The sequence below is a fragment of the Microtus pennsylvanicus genome, chromosome 7 (assembly GCF_037038515.1).
Source record: "Microtus pennsylvanicus isolate mMicPen1 chromosome 7, mMicPen1.hap1, whole genome shotgun sequence".
NCBI classification, from domain to species: domain Eukaryota; kingdom Metazoa; phylum Chordata; class Mammalia; order Rodentia; family Cricetidae; genus Microtus; species Microtus pennsylvanicus.
The window spans coordinates 106,036,351-106,055,914 of record NC_134585.1 but is presented as its reverse complement, the minus strand read 5'-3'; the positions used below and the strand labels follow the sequence as shown (position 1 = coordinate 106,055,914).

The window sequence follows — 19,564 nt, the reverse complement described above, 5'->3', positions numbered from 1 at the left end:
ATGCAAACTCAGTCACCTCCTAAGGAACCAGAAGAAACTGGACATGTTGACACACAGCCTGTGCCACTCAGATAGTGGTGACCTCCCTGGGGCTTAGTCTGGGGCTGTTCTGTGGCTGCAGAGTTGGCCTCTGGGCAAGAGCTCTGTGGACACTTATCCTTAAGCTGAGTCTTCAAGGGTTAATCATCATTGGATTTGGTGAGAACGTTTTCATTAGAAAAATCTTAATCCCATAGGCACTGCCAACCAGATGCTGTCTTTGACTCTTCTAGACTAACCCATCAGTTTTCCACGTGCCTCAGGTGCTCACAGGTGTACACGACCTAGACAGAGATGTGCGTTCCTTTCCATTCACCTTTCCATGTCTGTGCCCAAGGTTTTCCTCAGCATTCCCTGCCCATCATGGCTCTTTGCTGACATCACGTCTTCTAGCCATGGTAAAGCCCTCGATCGTATCTTCAAAGTTAGTCCGTCGGTCCCCTTGAGGCTCGATAACCCCTTACCCACAAACCCTTTATGTGCTTATGACCACTATGGGGAGAGAACAGCTCTCTTGTGTGTCTGCATTTCCTGCACCCACCTCTCCCTCTCCTCCAGAGCTGTGCACGTGCTAGGGAAGCGCTTTACTACGGAGCCACACTTCCAGCCTTTGGCTTGCTCTTCCCAGCTTTGATAAATGCCTGCCTTTGCACATTGAAAGGCTTAGTCTGTAGCCATCGGCTCTTTTCTCTTTGGTACTGGGACTGCACCCGAGGGCTCCCTGTGTGCTCTGCAGATGCAGTACCCCTGAGCCCAGCTCAGGCCCTTGTTCTGAAGCCACACAAGGGATGAACCTTCTAAAGAGTGAGGACACTAGAGATGGCAACCCCTACTGCTATGATTGCAGAATGCAAGCCGGGTGCAGTGGGGGTGTGCCTGCAATGCTAGCTCTTGGGAAGTGGAGACAGAGGTTCCGAAGTTCAGAGTCATCCTCGACTGCATAGTGAGTCTGAAGCCACCCCGGGGTTACCCGAGGCCCTGTCTCAAAAACAAAAGCCAAAAAAAACAATAAAAACCACATGCAGAGAACAGTCAGGTTTGCTAGGGGAGTTTTGTCCCAGGTCTGTGTAAGATGAGGTGTCATAGCCACAATGGGAAGCTCTTATACACGCCGAGGAGAAAGTGTTGTGGTAGTTAGAAATCAAAATTATTTTTCAGTCTGAATGGCCAAGCACCTGACAGCCTTCTAGAAACAGAACAGTGCAAGCACACAACCTCACACTCGCCCGGTGCCCTCTGCTCTCTACAGAGCGACTTTTGCATTGCTCCTAACCAGACAGACACACACACACACACACACACACTACAGAATGGAGATTGCCGAAACCATGTCCCCTCCAGGCATCGCCCCTAACCTGTCACCTGTGAGCCTTTCACTCTCTCTTATACCACACCCATTTGAACCTTGCTGCTGAAGTTCAGTGTTGACAGATCTCTTCCTATCCGGTCCCAGTCTGGGAATTTTCAGGGAGCGTCCTAAGAAACCAGACTTTAGAAACGCACTTTTTGAGGCCCTAATGCCTCATGCTACCTTCTTTCCTTCTGAAACCTCACAAGCCTTGGAACGAGGGGGCTCTTTTAGGATCTATTATCTGGTGACATTTAAGAATATCTCTGTGCTGGATCTAATCCAGACCACTGCAGATGCCAAGCAGGTGTTTTGCCGAGCTCTACCCCAGCCACAAGGGTTTGTGTAACTTTAATCCCCCTCCCTTCTTTGTCCTGCTGGGGAGCTCCTGCTAGGAATATATGGTCCATATATTCTGAGCAAAGCATATTTGCTGTTGTCGTATTTTCTGGGCTAAGCACTGGTTCCTGCTGAGAAGTTTATGGATGGAGAGGAAGTATGTTTTCTTGCAAGCGTAAGCTCTGGTTGAATTTAAAGTGTCTGAGACCTTGTTTTTCAGACTCAGCACGTAGCTGAATATGACCTCGAACCTCTCTCTTCCACCTCCCAAGTGCTGGGATCACAGGCCTGTGGCACTGCACCTGTTATCTGCAGAACTGGGGGATTGAACCCAGGGCTTCATACGTGCTGGGCAAGCACTTCATCTGAGCTACTTTCCCAACCCCCAGATGGTTGTGGTCTTGATGGGGAAGGTTTAAATCTCCCTGTAAGCAAACACAAAACAGCACCTAAGCTCCAAATCCCCTTATTCCCAGCATGCTCGAGGCCTGATTTTCATCCCTTAGCAGCACAAAAGAAAAGATTCTGTTGTATGTGGTGGCACACACACCTGCAGTGTCAACACTCAGGAGGTGGAGAGAAATTTGAAGCCAACCTGGTCTACACTCCATGCCCTAGGACAGCTGGGACTACATAGTGAGACCCTGCCTACAAACAAACAAAACAAAACCCAAACAAAGGAACAAACACTGTGCAAGTTATTTTTCCTGTAACAGCCTTACAATTTAAATTACGAAAGGAAAAGTATAGATCAGAACTATATAAAGGGAGAAATGTCTTAGTTCTTTTTATCTTCAATACCCACAATCTCATAGCCTCCTGGGGACTTCTGGCTTCTCCTATTCATTGTTCCCCGAAGAGCAGCTCCGCCTACTATTCTTCATAGGAACCAGTTGATTGTCTATATTTTATATCAACTCCTCCCAAACAGCTTAAATGTGTGATTTCTTTACCCTTGTTATCCTTGTTCTTTTACTAATATATAATTTAAATATTTGCCTTTTAAGTCTTATGGATATTTGTGTGTACCGGTGTATGTGTATGCGCATGTACGTGCAGGTGTCTGAGAAGGGTAAAAGGGGACAGTGGATTCCCTGGAGCTGGAGTCCCAGGCAGTTGTCAGCCATCCAATGTGGGAGCTGGGAATCGGATCCCAGTCCTGTACAGGAACAGCAAGCAGGTGCTCTTAGCGGCCGGACCTTCTCTCTAGCCCCTATTGTATATTTTTGATGCGACTTTGTCATTAACAACTTATAAATGCGACCGGATGTGCTCCATTCTGTATTGACAACATGTTCTTTTGCAAAATGTTAATAGTTGTGTATAGAAATTCATGTTAAAAACTTCAATTGCTGTATTCAAAAATTTTGTATGTAGGGTGTTTTGCCTGCATCTGTGTCTGTGAGCCATGGGCATGCAGTGCCCTTAGAGGCCAGAAGAGGGCATAGGATTCCCTGGGGCTAGAATCAAGGACAGTTGTGAACTGTCACATAAGTATCAGAAATCGAACCTTGGTTAAGAGCACTGGCTGCTCTTAACCACTGACCATCCCCCACCCCCATTAGTTTTGAGACTGTAAAGAAATGTTCCTCAAGAGCTTGCCCTTCCTATCCCTTCCTAGAGACAACTAGCAAATATTCCTTGTTCTCAATTCACTAAGGGTAGATCCCAGTTTTGCAAGGACTAACATTGTTCCCCACCCCAGGCATTTCACTTGAATGGCCACACAGCTTTAAGGAAATTATTTACTTGTTTAATTTGCATGTGTCTAGTGTTTTGCCCTGCGGCTGGTGCCTGAGGGCAGAAGAGGGCATCGGATCCCCTGGGACTGGGGTTGCAGTCAGTCGTGAACCACCATGTGGGTGAAGGGAATTGAACCCAGATGATCTTGGAGAGCAGCTGAGCAGCTGGCACTCTTAAGCACGGAGCCATCGCCCGACCCACACGGTTTTAAGCATAGTAACTCAAGATGTCTTTTCTCCAATGCTTAAACTGCTCTGTGGCAACAAAGAATGTGGTTTTATAGGAGGCAGAATTTTACCTAAACATTTGCCGTAGTTTTTGCCACCCAGCAGGGCCCACATTCCCAGACTACGTGTGAAACAGGTAACCAGCCATGGCCTTTGGCTCCCGCTTCCAGGCTGGACGGCTCTAGCTTAGCTATCATGACGAAATGCCTGAGTTAGCTAAAAAGACAAAGGTTTTGTTTCGACTTACCGTCTTGGAGGTTCCTGTCTGAGATAATTTCTCTCTGTTGTTTGGGCCTCTGGCAAGGCAGCTCAAGGTGGCCAGATCTCTTAGTAGAGCAAACCCACTCCCTTCATAGCCAAGAAGCAAAAGAGAGGAAGGAACCAAGGTCTCAATTCTGCAAAGGCACACCCCCAGTGATGTAAGATCTTCCATGGTGTTCCACCTCTTAAAGGGTCCATGAATTCCCAGCAGCACCCTCCCCCCACCCTGCCCCGGGGCTTTCTGGAAGACATTCAAGATGGAAATGAACTTTGAGATATTTCTGTGATTTCACGGAAGCTTGTTTTCCCAGCATTCTTTGAGTTCAAGTTGTTTCCTTATGATCTGCACGTGAGACCTGGTCCTTTAGGCGTCTCCCTGAGACTCTCCTAGCCGCCCCTCCTCGCGGCAGCAGTCAGTTCCCGGTCTGCTCTGACGTCTCATCTTCCCTTCTACAGCCTTTCTAGCGGGCACTGCAGCGTCCATAGTGTCCTCAGCCCTGTCAGTGGCGGCCAAGGAATAATTCCAATTAAGGCGTTTTCTCCCCTGGACTGGGTTTCAATGACAACACCCACCATCCCTGGACCCAGGCTTGTATTCAGCAGCTGCGGGTAGCCACGGACCTAACACCAGTAATGGCAGAAGAATCTTCCGGAGACTTAAAGAGCAATGCATTTCCACCTTGTGTAGGATGCCACAGAAACATATGTATACATATATATGATGCATACATTTCTGAATACTTGAGAAAGAGAACATTTGGGCACCATGTTGAGACATCACAAGCTGGTGGGAGTTGGAAATTCTAGAAATCTGTACAGAAAATAATACTTTTTTGAAGCCCCACATGCTGGTTATAAACTTTTACCCCCTGCAAAAGTTAACACTTCATGCCCCCTACATAGTATCTGCTGGGTTTTTAATGTTCCTGCTGATGTGGGCTGTCCACACCGACTTGGGCTTAAGTCAACAGAAAGTCTTTATTAGCTGGCCGCTGACTACACCAGGTGTTTGGAATCCCAGTGTAGCACTGAGCCTTTCTCAGGGTGAGTTTTTAGCACAAAACCCATGTTCTGGGTTGACATACTTCAGTTAATAAGAACAGTTAGCCAGAAGTAAAAACTACAGAAATCAAAGAGCAAGGTTAGTCCATTTCGAGGCTTTCCAGAACTATGGATTTTGATGGATTGGGTCTTTGTTTTTGTTTTGGCAGGTGGTGCTGTCTATGTGCTGAGTTTTACAGCCTGAACGACACTTGCATCATGGAGTCAGTTGTGCTAAGGTCTGGAGGCCCGCTACATCTGCCAAATTGTATATACATTTTGCCTGCATCCCTTCTGCCTTCACACTGTAATTACCTTTTTCTACCCATTTCATTCTGCAGTCTGTGATCCAGGCCAGCATTAGACAATTCTGGTTAAATCAGTTTCTTTGTGCTTAGAAACACTGTATCTACATCTATTAACCTTGACCCCTGGGACCCTGGGTGTTCACTATATGACCCTTGCATTCCCACTGTGGTGTCTGTGTCCCGGCCTGTCTCTATGTGTACTTTATCGTGTTTTCACTTGGTTCTTCCTGGTGGGTCTTCTCATGGACCTGCCCTTTCAGAACTTTTCATTAATTCCACACAAGAAACATTTCACCTTATTCAAGCAGCTTGTGCAAAAGACTTGATACAAATTTCTTGACAGATATTTTAAAGAATTTAAAAATTACTCCTGAAAAATATATCCAATGTGTTCCCCCCACCCCCACACTTTGGTTTTATTCCATGGAATATATGTGCAGATGGAGGATCACTTGGGAGTCACTGCAGTCCAGTGCCAGAAGGTGGCGCACTTTTCCTAAAGTAGCTGCATATACTATAGCATTGACAGCAAAGCAAGAACACACCCAAACGGACCCGACCGAAAACAAAGCTAGGACACCAGTTTGAGAAGACACCTCAACTTAGCCAAGCTGTAATTGCATAGGCATGTATCTGAAGCAGTTCATCAGGATGCCTTTGACTGACATTTCCTTGTTAGACGGTTTCCCACAGACCAGATATCACAGATCCAGGGAGTGTCTAAATTTGACCCTGTCCAGTTTGCCTTCTGATTGTTACATAAACACGGGTTAGATTAATTTTACCAATGGTTTCCTATGCCATTCACATGGAAACTTGCATTATGAGCTACTACTAGAGAAGTAGTTGTCTTCGCTTATTTTTCTGCTTGGTTTTTGCTGTAGTAAAGGGTTCCTTTGGCTTATATTTCAACAGCACAGTGCATCACCATCAAGGGAAGCCATGGAGAAACACTGCTTCCTGCTCCCCATGGCTTGCTCAGCCTACTTTTTTCTTTTATAAAGATTTATTTATTTATTATGTATACAACATTGTGCCTCCATGTATGCCCACACACCAAAAGAGGGAACCAGATCTCATTACAGATGGTTGTGAGCCACCATGTGGTTGCTGGGGATTGAACTCAGGACTTCTGGAAGAGCAGCCAGTGCTCTTAACCACTGAGTCATTTCTCTAGCCCATTTTTTTTTTTTAAAAATACAACTCAGTACCACCTCTCTCCAAGGTTGGGCACTACTAAGTCAAACATTAATCAAGTAAAATATGCCACAGACTAACTTGGCGGAGGCATTTTCTCAAGTCCCTCTTCCCAGGTGACTCTAGCTTGTGTCAAGCTGACAACAAGCTAGCTAGATCAGTGGTACACAGGTTGAAATAGGAAAAGGGAAGAAAAGGAGAAAGGTCAGGAGACAGAGGAAAACCACCAGATCCTGAGAAAAATGGGAGCTGCAGGCTGAACACATAGCAGAGGTTCTGAGGGTAGGTCAGAGGTCCTGCCTGGTTTTATTATGATCTGGTACCAAGTTAACTTGTGTCCTGGGGATGGGTTCAGCGACTCTTCCCTGAAGCACAATTAATAAAAGCTGAGATAGAGAAATTGGGGTTCAACCTGAAGATCCAAAAAGTAAAGCAGCCAGGCACAGGCTCTCACCTAGACCTCAGTGAAAATGGTGATCCTGCCTCCAGGAATCTTGGAATGAGACTGAGTCTGAGCTGTTTCCTCCATTTTGTAACTCTCTTTAGTTCTGGGATTAAAGGCATGCACCACTGGGATTAAAAGCATGTACTGCCCGGTTTCTATGGCAACTAGTGTGGCTACTGGGATTAAAGGTGTGTGTTACCACTGCGTGGTCTGTAAGGCTGACCAGTGGGGCTGGGATTTCAGGCTCGGGCCACCATACCTGGCTTCCCAATGTTTTACAAGATAAAGGGCTGGGGAGATGGTTCAGTGGTTGAGGATCTGATTCTGTCCCTAGGGCTTTCAAGTCTTCTGGCCTTCACCAGTACCACACTGACATGTGAACCCCACACACATAGATGAAAATAACAAAAATAAAATCTTAAAAAAAGATTAAGAACATCTAGACTTTTGAGATACTGCTTTTTATTGAACATGTATAAGATCCACTTTTACATTATTACAAACATTTTACAAACAAAAGTTTATTTTGTTATAAAACATTTCCTGGATTTTATCACTGTATAGTTAAAACATAAGACATAAAATATATAAACATGAAGGTCATTCTCCAAGTATTAGAACAGAATACTGACGGAATCACTTCATTTTCCTTTATCAGCGCTGAGGACCAATCCCAGGTCTTGTACATGCTGGAACGTTCCTTACCGCTGAGCTAGTCCTCAGTTACTAATAACGCTTTTTCATAAACAGTCTGTGTAAACTCCAAATGACTGAAATAATAGAGGAAGGTAACCCTCAAGACAGATTGTCAGAATTCATCAAATTCTTCTATAGTCTGTCTTTCCTTACACTGAATTTGCCCAATGAATATTGGCGAAAGAGTTAGATAAGATAAACAGACACATTGGAAAATACAGAACACATTGCAAATCAAAATTTTTTTCAGCTTTGTCTTATGGGGAGACATATTACCATTTAAAACAGTTGGTGTATATGTCTTCTGATGAAGGGAATACGGCCTCATTTCCAGGGCAGTCCTAACTTAGGCGGACTACAGGAGTATCTATCTCCTCTGCTAATATTATGCTCAGCACCTAGCTAAGCCAATATGCACAGCGACCTAATGCAGTCCCAGCTACCCTACTGGGTTATATTCAGAAGACGTACCATCTAAGAGAACTGGATTTCTGAAATGCTTGCATGAAAGACCTGTAGAGAAAACAACACAATCCCGTCATACAAGCTCACGGTGTCTCTCGGAGATTTGTGCTAAACGCGGAAGCCTAAGGCTTTGGAAACGCTTCAGCGAAATAGTTAATGAAACTGTCAGCTTATGCTTCAAAAGTGGTTTATTTAACATGGAAGTCTGAGAATCTGGAGTTGCTTCTGGAGACTTTGACCAAAACTCAGTGCTGCCTGATTTTTTTTTTTTTTTGAGTCAGGGTCTCATTTTGGGCTTCTGATTACCATGGAGCCCAGAATGCCCTTGAAGTCAAGTAGACTGTGTAACCCAGGCTATCTTTGAACTCATAGCTCCTCCTGTCTCAGCCTCCCAAGTTCTGGGATTACAGTCATGAGACTGGATTTGTATGCATTTTGGAGATTGGATGAAGATTTTTTCCCCCCTTCTAATAACAAAGGAAGTTAAGTGGTCAACTTCTGTGGCTCACAGTTTTATACAAAAAGAACAACAACAACAACAAACAAAAACACAAAAACATGTAGAAAAGAATCTAGTTTGGATATTATTCTCATGGCTTTATGCTGGAATGAGATGGTGGCATTTAGGGTTGTTGGTCAAGACTTTAAGAGCAAAAGTGTTAATCTACACTAGTTGTCTGTCCTCAGGAGCCTTCAATGCCACCACCAGAGGGAGCTCACATTCAAGTGTAAAGGGATGGTTCAGGACCTCCTCTGCCTTTTCCTAAGCTTCCCATCCTAGATGATCTTGTTGCCATTGACCTTGGTACCAGCCAGTGGCAGGAGACGCGCTCCTGACTGGCCTGTACATTTTTCTGAACAAGGTATTTTAGATGTTCTCTTCTTGTCATGAACACTAGCTTCAAAGAGTGCAGGTGGTCTTTTCTCTAGGACGGAAGAAAAAAAACAGTTCATACCTAAAAGTTCTCCAAGATTGGACTTGAAAATTTGGCCTAAATAGTAAAAGACTAACTTGGTAAGCCTCTACTCTCCCAAGTTTATTGTCATCTAAGCTCAAAGCAGTATTAAAAGTAGACTTGGTACCTAGCCTCCTGAGAGACTGCAGGAAGAAGGATTAGGAGAGCATCTGAGCATCCCTTCACCCCTCTGAAAGGGCTGCACTGAAATGTGAATGCAGATCACACCCTGGACACTAGGGAAGGAGACTCCAGATTTCTGCTGCCTATAGCATCACAGCCAGTCTTTCCCCTTCCTACTCAAAGTCGCTACTTACTAAGTGATTTTTTGTTATGTAATGATATACAGGTCAAGATTATTTAGTAGCTGCTAAAAGAAAAAAAGGCTTTTAAAACAGTTTTCAAGATCTCTTCACATTTTCATTTTTCCTTTTTTGAGACAGGGTATCTATCCTACAGTCTAGCTCCCTATGGAGTCAAGAACGTCCTTAAGCATCTGATCCTCCTGCCTCCACCTCCCAAGTGCTGGGGTTACAGGCGTGCACCACCACGTTCAGTTATGTGTACTGGGGACCGAACCCAGGGCTTTGTGTGGTCCAGGCAAACACTCTACCGACTGGAAAGGATTCTGTATCATTTAAAATGCCAAGACCTAATCTTGTGTAAAGTCAGAGGGCCCAGGGCAGCCAGGCTAAGTAAGGCAGCGACTCTGCCCTGATTTTAGCACCTTGTGTGTGTCTGACGAGAGGCTTCGCTGAGCCATGCTCACAGTCCAGTGTTATTAATTGCCATCTTTAGGATCCAAAATCATTTGCAGAAGTGCCAATAAAAATATAGCCTAGAAATCATAGTTTTAGAATAGAAAAGTATGCTTTTAAAATTGTCAGAATAAACATCTCTAAATAATATTAGTTAACATGCCCTTTGATCTTTTTGTAGCGTACAATGGATCTGCCCCCTTGCGAAGCATGTCCTCACCTATTCGGATGACATCTTCCCTGGGAAAGACGTCCATGTCAATGCCCCAGCCTCCAAACATGTCCTAGCATGATTCAGAAAATCCTCTCTCAGTATTCACAACATTCTAACACGGGTGTCATCTGCTTATAAACCTCAGCATCTGTTTGTAACCACGGTTTTGGATTAATGTAGACTACCTAATTCTTGAATATTAAAATGCAAATTCTAACACGAATAATTCCACTTTTTTTCCAAACTTCCCAATCTGGATATTCAAACATAACTCTATTCTTACTTTGTCAACATAAAAAGATCTTGGCCACAGTAAGTCTGTGCTGACCTACTGTGTGATCAGACATGATTGCGAAGGTGGGTGCCGGAACGCTGCTGGCTCTGTACCATCCCATGCTTCCCTTCAGCGAAGGGAAGTTTAGCTCTTTCTACACGGGTACTGTCAAAATCAGAAACACCACAGCTGTGTGCTTGCTGGTAACAGGATCCAGACTAGATATTTGCACCCTAAAAGCTGTAGGAGAGGTATGTTACAGTCTACGCTGGCTTCACACAGCTCAGCTCTGACACAGCAAAGAAAACAGTCTCTGGTCAAAGAGGCTAAAATAGGAACATGCCAGTCTCATGGCGTCAGTGAAATCCGGCAGCCGCTCAGACGTCTGTCCATTAGCACGGGATGGTTAAGTGTCAGTTCGCGGAAGTCTGAGCATCTCACTGTCTTCCTTCTGACTGCTGAGCCCAGTAAGTCTCAGCACTGGATGGATCATAACTGAGCTTTACTCCAAGCTCGCCTACGGTAGCTGACATCCTGATTGTTAGTAAGCTCACTTTGACTCTTACAGGGAGCGGCTGGGGCTTTTGCAGCCCATGTGACAGTAACGACAGGGACAATATTCGCCCCAGAGGCACAGGCTCAGCGCTCCTTCTGTCCAGCTGTCTCAGACTTGGGCACACTTGCCCTTTGACTTATGTCAGAAACATTTAGAAATATGAAGTACTTAAAGTGTTTAAGTCCCAAAGCACAGATACCCACCTTCTGTCAACTGTTGGGTAAAGGCGTTAATACACTTAGGACAATGCTATAGGTAATGGGACATGTAAGATTTACTTAATAGGAATTGCAGTTATTTGGATAGCATTTATGGGTTTAAACTGACCTCATACACTGTCTCTTAAATGTAAAATTTAAACACAGCCCAGAGCTGTTGAGTGCCCCTGCCTTGGATTTTTGTGTTGGGACACCAAAATCACACTCAAATGTGCCCAACGCCAGCCATCCTCCTCCGAAGTGCCTTGAAAGGACAAGCAGAAGGCCAGTGTGGTGGCTTTAACAGGCAAATGTCCGAAGTTTCTTCCCTTGCTCTCTTCCTTACTCTGCCCTATACCCCCTTTCTGTAAAACTTGAAAACAGAAAGCAAAACCCTTCAATTGTTGTAAATCATGCAATTAAAGTTGATTACATAAAAATTTGAAAAAAAGTAAAATCAGATGGGGTGCTGAGGCAGATCAGGCCTTTACCCTCCATTCCCATGCTCCCTCGGCGGGTGATGGCTGGGTACAGATGCTGGGGTGTGCTCTGCTCCGAGAAGGGTGGGTGATGGCTCCAGACAGATGATGGGGGGGGGTACTCTGAGAAGGGTGGGTGAGTGGCTTGGTACGGATGCTGGGGGGTGCTCCAAGAAGGAGCCAGTACTGCTTTCCTCTGCACGGATGAACTTTGCTTTGAAAACAGGTTCATTGCTTTTCTCACACGCTTGACTAAAACACCTTGAAACACCTGGTGTCCACAGCTCACGTCCCCAGGGAAGCGTCTGTCCACCGCCGGCATCCCCTCTAGCGTTTGATCACTACCTGCTCGTAGGCTCCAGATCCGACCCTGAAACAGCAGCGAGGGAATGCTTTCAGAACTTGAACTGTAGAGGTGCTGACTTAGGGATACATTTCCCTCAGGTACACCAGGTGGTTTCCCCCCATCTCTTTCTCTCCCTCCCTCCTTCCCCCTTCTCTCTCTTTGAGACAGTTTCTCCCTGTAGCCCTGGCTGTCCTGGAAGACCAGGCTGGCCTTGAACTCAGAGATCTACCTGCCACTACCTCCTGAGAGTTGACTTTAAAGGTATGTGCCATCACTACCTGGCTCCAGGTGGTTTTCTACTGAGCTTGTTTCTACAAGGGTTAAAGGTTTCCCCACAACTCTGTGTACAACACCGTGACTGTCCCCAGCTCCATCCATTCCCCACAGCTCGGTGTAGAAGACTGTGACTGTCCCCAGCTCCATCTGTTCTCCTCTGCATAATTCAGCTGGAAGCTGTTTCCTCAACTCCCCTGTGGGTAGGTGTGGCCGTGTGACTAAGTTTTTCAACAGGAAACACAAATGAAGAGATAAAGCAACTTCTGTCTCTCTAGCATACAAGAAATTCTTACCCTGGGTTGGTAGCTACCTCCCCCCCCCCAACCCCGCAGTCCAGGAAGGTGAAATAAGTGTTTCACTTTTGGGGGACAAAGCTGCATCATTGGCCTAGCCATTGCATTCGTGGGTTTCTGTGCTACAGCCTTTGCTATAATATGTCAGGTATGAACTGACCTCTAATAACGAAATGTACTGGAAAACTTCATTTACAAGCTTTGTGAATGAAACCATCCCGAGACAGCCTATTTAAGCAACGGCCTCACCCACAGAGACTTTCTGTCTGTTCTTAGGACTTGGTTCTGTGAAGTCAAGGATGCAGCCTCCTGCTGTTGTTTCTCGTTCTGGCAGAGGAAGGGTTCTCACTGTCTTTTAGACGGCAGCTAGCTTTAAGCTTTTGAGTGGGCCCTAATTCTCCCTTTTCCCGGAAGCATCTTGGGTGATCAGGAGAACTCTAGTTGCGGCGCTGCATGGAGGTGGGGGTCTCACTGCTGAAAGTCATCGGTAGGTACCTATTTCCTCATTTGTCAAGGTATCGGAAACCCCTCCCCTACACCCGATGCTTCACTCTGAGTACAGAGTTTAACAATCCTGGAAGCAACCACTGTGGCTTATATGAGGTCTTATATGAGGTGTTTGTGGTATGCCTTTTTCCTCTAGGTATAACATGACTATCCCATTCCTTCCCATCGCACAGCAGGGATAACCCTAGCACTGTAGTCATGGCAACGGAATAAGCCAATACAGTGACAACAGGTCTATAGGAATGGGAATATGGTTGGCCTTTTAATATTTAGCTTGTAGAAGGAAGGGAGGGTCACAAGACTGTCACCTGGGATTCCATCGACCATTCCCTCCTCCGTGTGCTCATGGGAGACGCTAGGGTATATAGGGGGTGGGGGACTAACTGAAGTTGGGCTTCTTGGGGGCTGTCAGCCATGATGGAGTACAATGTCTTGGCAATGCAGCCGATATGAGTCACCCTGGCTTTTGTAAGCCTGGGAAGCTCACTGGTTCACCAAATGGGTAGGACTGTCAGTTTGGTCTGTTGTTGGGACTATATCTTAGCTTTCAGAAGAGAGGAACCGGCATTTGAATGTCAGAATACGAGAAGGAAGCATGTGTGTGTGGGAAGTAATGGTTGGAGAATTTCAAATCCGGGAAACCTATACGCACAGCTATCCAAGAAGTTCAGCGAAGCTGAAATGAAATAAACAGAGAGCAACACACCCAACAACATCTCACGCCAGCTTCTAAGAAACCAGTGACAAAGAGAAAATCTTTCTGGGTGTGGTGGCATGTGCTTCATTCCTAGCACTCAGGAGGCTGTGGCAGGTGGATCTTTGTGAGTCTGAGGCTATTCTGGTCTACATAGTGAGTTCCAGGCCAGTCAGGGCTATACATTGAGACCCTGCCAAACAAAACAAAACAAAATAGAAACAAGCAAACAAAAACCTCTTAAAAACATCCAGATAGGGGCTGGAGAGATGGCGCTGGAGTTCAGAGCTATTCCTGCTCTTCCAGAGGACCTGGGTTTGGTTTCCAGCATCTACATTGGGTGTCTCACAACCGTCTGTAATTCTGCTTTGGGATATCCAATGCTCTCTTCTGGCCTCTGAGGATTATCCCCTACTCCCCCACATGGCATATATACACAGACACACACATGAAAAAAAAACTTTAAAACAGCCAGATAAACAAGTTACATAGAGAAAATTAAAAATGGAAACGGAAGCAGACTTCCGGTTTGAAAAAAGTGAAATATCCCTAAGGTCTAGAAAGGTTGCTAACGACAGGTTTGCCGCTGAGTGGGTGTGTACCGCTGCTCACACAGGTGAGGGCCCTGGCTGGAAATGCTTTCTTTGTCCCGTCTAAAATAGTAGACAAAATTCTGTTCTAGATATTCTTTTATGTTAGCATCTGCCAAGTGTTCTATTTGTCCAATATATTTAAATAAAGGAACCACCTATCATAGACTACAATGGTGAAGACATCCAGGGAAGGAAAGAGTCTCAGTAGTAACCGGCTCTCTTCAGGGGGTGCAAGCATTTGTCTTACTTCAGCCTCAGCATAACGAAAACTGCAGCCTTCCTCCTTTACTTGCGATTGTTTTCCGGGGAGCCCAGGCTGGCAGCAGACTCGCTGAATAGCTGGGGATGACCCTGAACTCCTGAACTTTCTGCTTTCACTTCCCCGTACTGGGAATAGGAGTGAGCCAGGATACTTGCTTATATTGCCCCTGAAGCTGAATCCAGGCTCCGCTCTTGTTAGGCTCTTCCAAACCGAGCTACGTGTCCTCTCCTCATGGATTAAGACACTGTGTTTTGGCAGAGTGTTATGTGGGGGGTGACATACCTGTTTGGGAGGTGATGGCTGCCAAAGGTTGTGCTTCCTCCAGGCCCCACAAATAACCTGAGTCCTTCTTCTGCAACACATATATTACAATGCTTGTTAAACATACAGTTCTCGGATGACTGTCAGAAAACACACATATTATAGAAATCCACATTTTACACTGACTGAAGGTATCAAAGCTCCGAGAGAGACAACTGGAAGGCGGCCTACGGCTCCTTCTCACCAACTTCCCCAAAGCTCTTTTTCTTTGAACAGGAATGACAGCTCTTTCTCTGCATTTTCATGTGGTTTAATTGTTTCTATTTCCAGCCAGTTCCACAACCAAACAGTCCACTGTTAAGCGTTCTCTATCCCACCAGCCTGAGTAATTGCACCTTTCAAGCTGGTGGTGGATAAATTCTGTTTCTGCAGGAAATTTGCAGAGAGAATTCAGGATTCTATTCTCCCCTGTTTCAAGAACACCACCGCAGCCCTCCAAACAGGGTCAGGGACCTGGCACTCGGAAAGTATACAGACACAAAGGTTTCTTTAAAATTGATCTCTGCTCCCCTCCCCAACCTCAGCTGTGGGGACTGAACCTGGGGCCTCCTACATCCTAGGAATCTGCTGTACTACTGAACCACACCCACTTCAGCTGATGTCTTCACTAAAGTTTGTCCTTTGTCCAGCGTCACCGGCCTTTGTCAGAGACAAGCTACAAAACTCTCTTTGCTTTGGCGGACACGGGGTTGACTTTTCAGACATGCAGTAGCAGCCCAACCGCGTGCGCTGACACAGGTGTGGGCTACATCTGTTCTCCACCCCGAGCACGTGCGCGGACACAGGTGTGGGCCACATGTGTTCTCCACCCCGAGCACGTGCGCGGACACAGGTGTGGGCCACATCTATTCTCCACCCCGAGCGTGTGCACGGACACAGGTGTGGGCCACATGCGTTCTCCACCCCGAGAGCGTGTGCGGACACAGGTGTGGGCCACATCTATTCTCCACCCCGAGCGCGTGCGCGGACACAGGTGTGGGCCACATCTATTCTCCACCCCGAGCGTGTGCACGGACACAGGTGTGGGCCACATCTATTCTCCACGCCAAGCGCGTGCGCGGACACAGGTGTGGGCCACATCTATTCTCCACCCCGAGTGCGTGCGCGGATACAGGTGTGGGCCACATGCGTTCTCCACCCCGAGCGCGTGCGCGGACACAGGTGTGGGCCACATCTATTCTCCACCCCGAGCGCGTGCGCGGACACAGGTGTGGGCCACATCTATTCTCCACCCCGAGCGCGGACACAGGTGTGGGCCACATCTATTCTCCACCCCGAGCGTGTGCACGGACACAGGTGTGGGCCACATCTATTCTCCACGCCAAGCGCGTGCGCGGGCACAGGTGTGGGCCACATCTATTCTCCACCCCGAGCACGTGCACGGACACAGGTGTGGGCCACATGTGTTCTCCACCCCGAGCGCGTGCGCGGACACAGGTGTGGGCCACATCTATTCTCCACCCCGAGCACGTGCACGGACATAGGTGTGGGCCACATGTGTTCTCCAACCCGAGCGCGTGCGCGGACACAGGTGTGGGCCACATCTATTTTCCACGCCAAGCGCGTGCGCGGACACAGGTGTGGGCCACGGCACTAGTACTCATCCGTTCCCCACACACCTTCGGCGCTGGAGTCGAGACTGAAGTCTTGACTTTGCAGGATTTTCTCCACGATGTCATCAGCATCCACTCTGGTGTCGTCAACCCGCTTCAGCTGAGATTCAACAGAATCCTGCTTCACTGGGCATCTTTGAAAAGAAGCACAGTTGTTTCCCCCTTCTGTATTGATTACATTATGAAAATTAAAGATGTTTTAAACATAGAGTCACCACGTGAGAGGGTACCTGGAGGCTTTCTCAGAAGCGTCTTCTTCTTTATCGGCTGGGTCGAGAGCCGGCTCGGCTGTGGTCTGCTCATTTTCGTCACATGGCTCCAGGATGCTTTCAACTCCTGTTGATGTGCTGCCCACTGAGGTATTTCTTCTGTGGCAGAACTCGGAGAAACTGGATGACCGGGAGTGACCCGTGCTATACCCTGCCGGAGGACAAGCCACTGTGAATACATTAACACTATCAGACACACTCGGTCTAACTTTTTCTTTCTGTATGTGCACGCATGTTGATATGTGTGTGCAGATGCACGCGTGTGAGTGTGTGTATGAAGGCCAGGGGTTGATGGGGTATTCTCTTTCACTGGCCACCTTATTTTTGAGAGAGGATCTCTCACGCAGCTTAGAACTTGCTGGCTTGGCTACAGTGGTTCCCGAAATCCTTCTGTCTCTGTCTTCCCAGTGCTTGGATTACAGGCATGAACTGTCGTGTCTGACTTCCTGTGAGTGCTGGTGACTGAACTCAGGTTCTCATGCTTGCGTGACAAGCACTTTACTGAACCATCTGTCATCTCTGAGATGCAATTTCTTTATCCTACACCACAGTGGTTTCAAGTTTATTACTGAATTTTATTTTGTTTGAAGACAGGCACCTGCTATCCAGCAAGCAGAGGCTGGCCTTGAACTTGCCATCCTTCTCTCTCCCAGTCTCTCCATCGCTAGGTTAACAGGTGTGTTCTACCACATCTGGCTTCAAGTCCCTTTAGAACAGTGGTTCTCAACCTGTGGGTTGCAACCCCTCTGGCAAACATCTATCTCCAAAAATATTTAAATTATGGTTCGTAACAGTAGCCAAATTACACTTATGTAGCAAGAAAAATGTTATGGTTGGTTTCAGCCACCATGAGGAACTACATTAAAGGGTCCCAGCATTAGGAGGGTTGAGAGGCACTGCTTCAGAATAATAAGGAGTGGGATCCCACTGTGGGCCACTACCTGATACTTTGGACTGCTGGCTTGCATAGCTTGATGTTCTAGAATGTCCCCAGGCACCAAGTTCATCTGGAACAGAGGCACTCTTTGCTGAAAGATCTGCAACAAGTCACGTGATGTTATTATTACTACCAAGTCAATGTCCAATTTGTAGTCTAGCCTGCAGATTTTATTTCTTCGCAAGTTTATAACCAAGGAAAATGAATTATAAAGTGACAGCTTCCTTCAAGTTGGCACAATGAAAACAAGCACATCACAAGAAATGAAAGAATACTTGAACACCTCAGTTCACTGCAAAGTTAGGCTCTTTTATAATGTTTATAGCAGTGTGTCTTAAAACCATTAGCTGTGTGTGTGTGTTCAACATTTCTCTAATAACTCAGTCTTATTCTTGCAAATTCTCATGAAACTGATGGATTTTGGTGTTTTTATTCTCATGTATGTATGTATGTATGTATGTATGTATGTATCTGACATATCTGACAGTCTCCTATCTATCTATCTATCTATCTATCTATCTATCTATCTATCTATCTATCTATCTATCTATCTATCTATCTATCTGACAGGGTCATATGAGACCCCAGGTATCCTTAGACCCACACAGTAGCTGAGGCTGACCTTCAACTCCTGACCCTCCTCCTTTGACATCCCAATTGCTGGGATTACAGGTGTGCAACACCATGTCCTGCTACTTTAGTGTTTTTTGTTTTGTTTTTAAGTGGTATTGAGATTTACGTCTTCAGAGTTCATCAGTAGTGAACTAAAGGTACTTTACTGCTCCAATGGCAGTTTTCCTAGCGCTAGTCTATACAGGGGGGCAGTGCTGTAACTTACAACACAACATAGGGTGTACTACGCAGGATGACAGTTCTTAAGAAACTGGTCTCAAGGCTGGGGATGACGCAGCTCTTTGGAGCAATGGCTGCTCTTCCAGAGAACTCGGGTTCAGTTCCCAGCGTCCACATGGCAGTTCACTACAACCTATAATTCCAATTCCAGGGGGAACCAATGCCCTTTTCTGGCTTCTATAGGCATTGCATGCATATGGTGTGTGGATATACATACAGGCAAAACACCTACACACTAAAAATAGAATAAACAAAAATTCAGAAATAAAGTTAAAGAAACCTGATGATAGCACATAGTTTGAAAGTTAATAGACAAAAGCAGTCTCAGCACTGTTTCTAGTAGCCCTCAATCATGTATTTGTACACCTGGCCAAGCTCCACGGAAGACGGAACTGTGACTGCTTAGCATCAGAGTAAAATGCTTGGAAACCGGGACTGTCGTTAACTTAGGAGAAGGGAAGCAGTTGCTTGAGCTAGCTACCACAGCGGTTCTCTAAGTGAGACAGATGGTGTGCACAGTCCAGCCAGCAGATGCTACCAAACATGCAGGCCACTGGTCCTCTGCAAAGATTTCTCATGTCCAGGCAGACTGCAAGGGCCCCATGGATCTACAGCAGCCCTAAATCCGAAGGCTAGCTCCAACAAAATCCTCCCCAGCAGACAGCTCATAGAGATTCCTGTACACCCCAAAGTCCACCCCAGTGTTTGGCTCAGATCTCAGCCATCTGTCTTCTAGTTTCCAAACTGCATTCAATCCGTATAAAAATTTATTAAGCTCTTATCAAATCAGTTGTCTGTGGTATAGATTAAACTGAGGCACTGGGCACACGTTCAAAATTCAGAGGTAGAAGCAAATGTGTCTGGTATTAACCAAAAGAAGGTATTAAGGGCTCCAAAGGCCAGTGCATGTAATACTACGTGGGAGGAGACCTTGGAGAGGAGGCTAGCCCAGGATCTTTCAGCTCGCTGAGGAGGGAAGGGCACAGGGCACAACAGGCCTGTAGAGCAGTAAATGGTTTGGTGAAGCCGGCACACGGAGCAGCGGGGAGATGACCGAC

At 46.3% G+C, this 19,564-nt stretch overlaps 1 protein-coding gene across 3 annotated transcripts in view; it reads right to left on the bottom strand.

The window, feature by feature from the left end:
* Positions 1-7,393: 7,393 nt before the first annotated feature.
* Positions 7,394-19,564, bottom strand: part of Eeig2 (EEIG family member 2) — a 59,017-nt gene continuing 46,846 nt past the window's right edge. For 2 of the 3 annotated variants that reach the window (XM_075981575.1, XM_075981576.1), the window contains exons 7-11: positions 17,659-17,754; positions 16,679-16,868; positions 16,455-16,582; positions 14,797-14,866; positions 7,394-11,913 (exon numbers count right to left, since the gene is read on the bottom strand). In XM_075981575.1, the coding sequence (XP_075837690.1) occupies positions 11,871-11,913; positions 14,797-14,866; positions 16,455-16,582; positions 16,679-16,868; positions 17,659-17,754 (527 nt within the window). In that variant the 3' untranslated portion in view covers positions 7,394-11,870. The remainder of the gene's footprint in view (positions 11,914-14,796; positions 14,867-16,454; positions 16,583-16,678; positions 16,869-17,658; positions 17,755-19,564) is intronic. The other variant, XM_075981578.1, reaches the window with a different exon arrangement.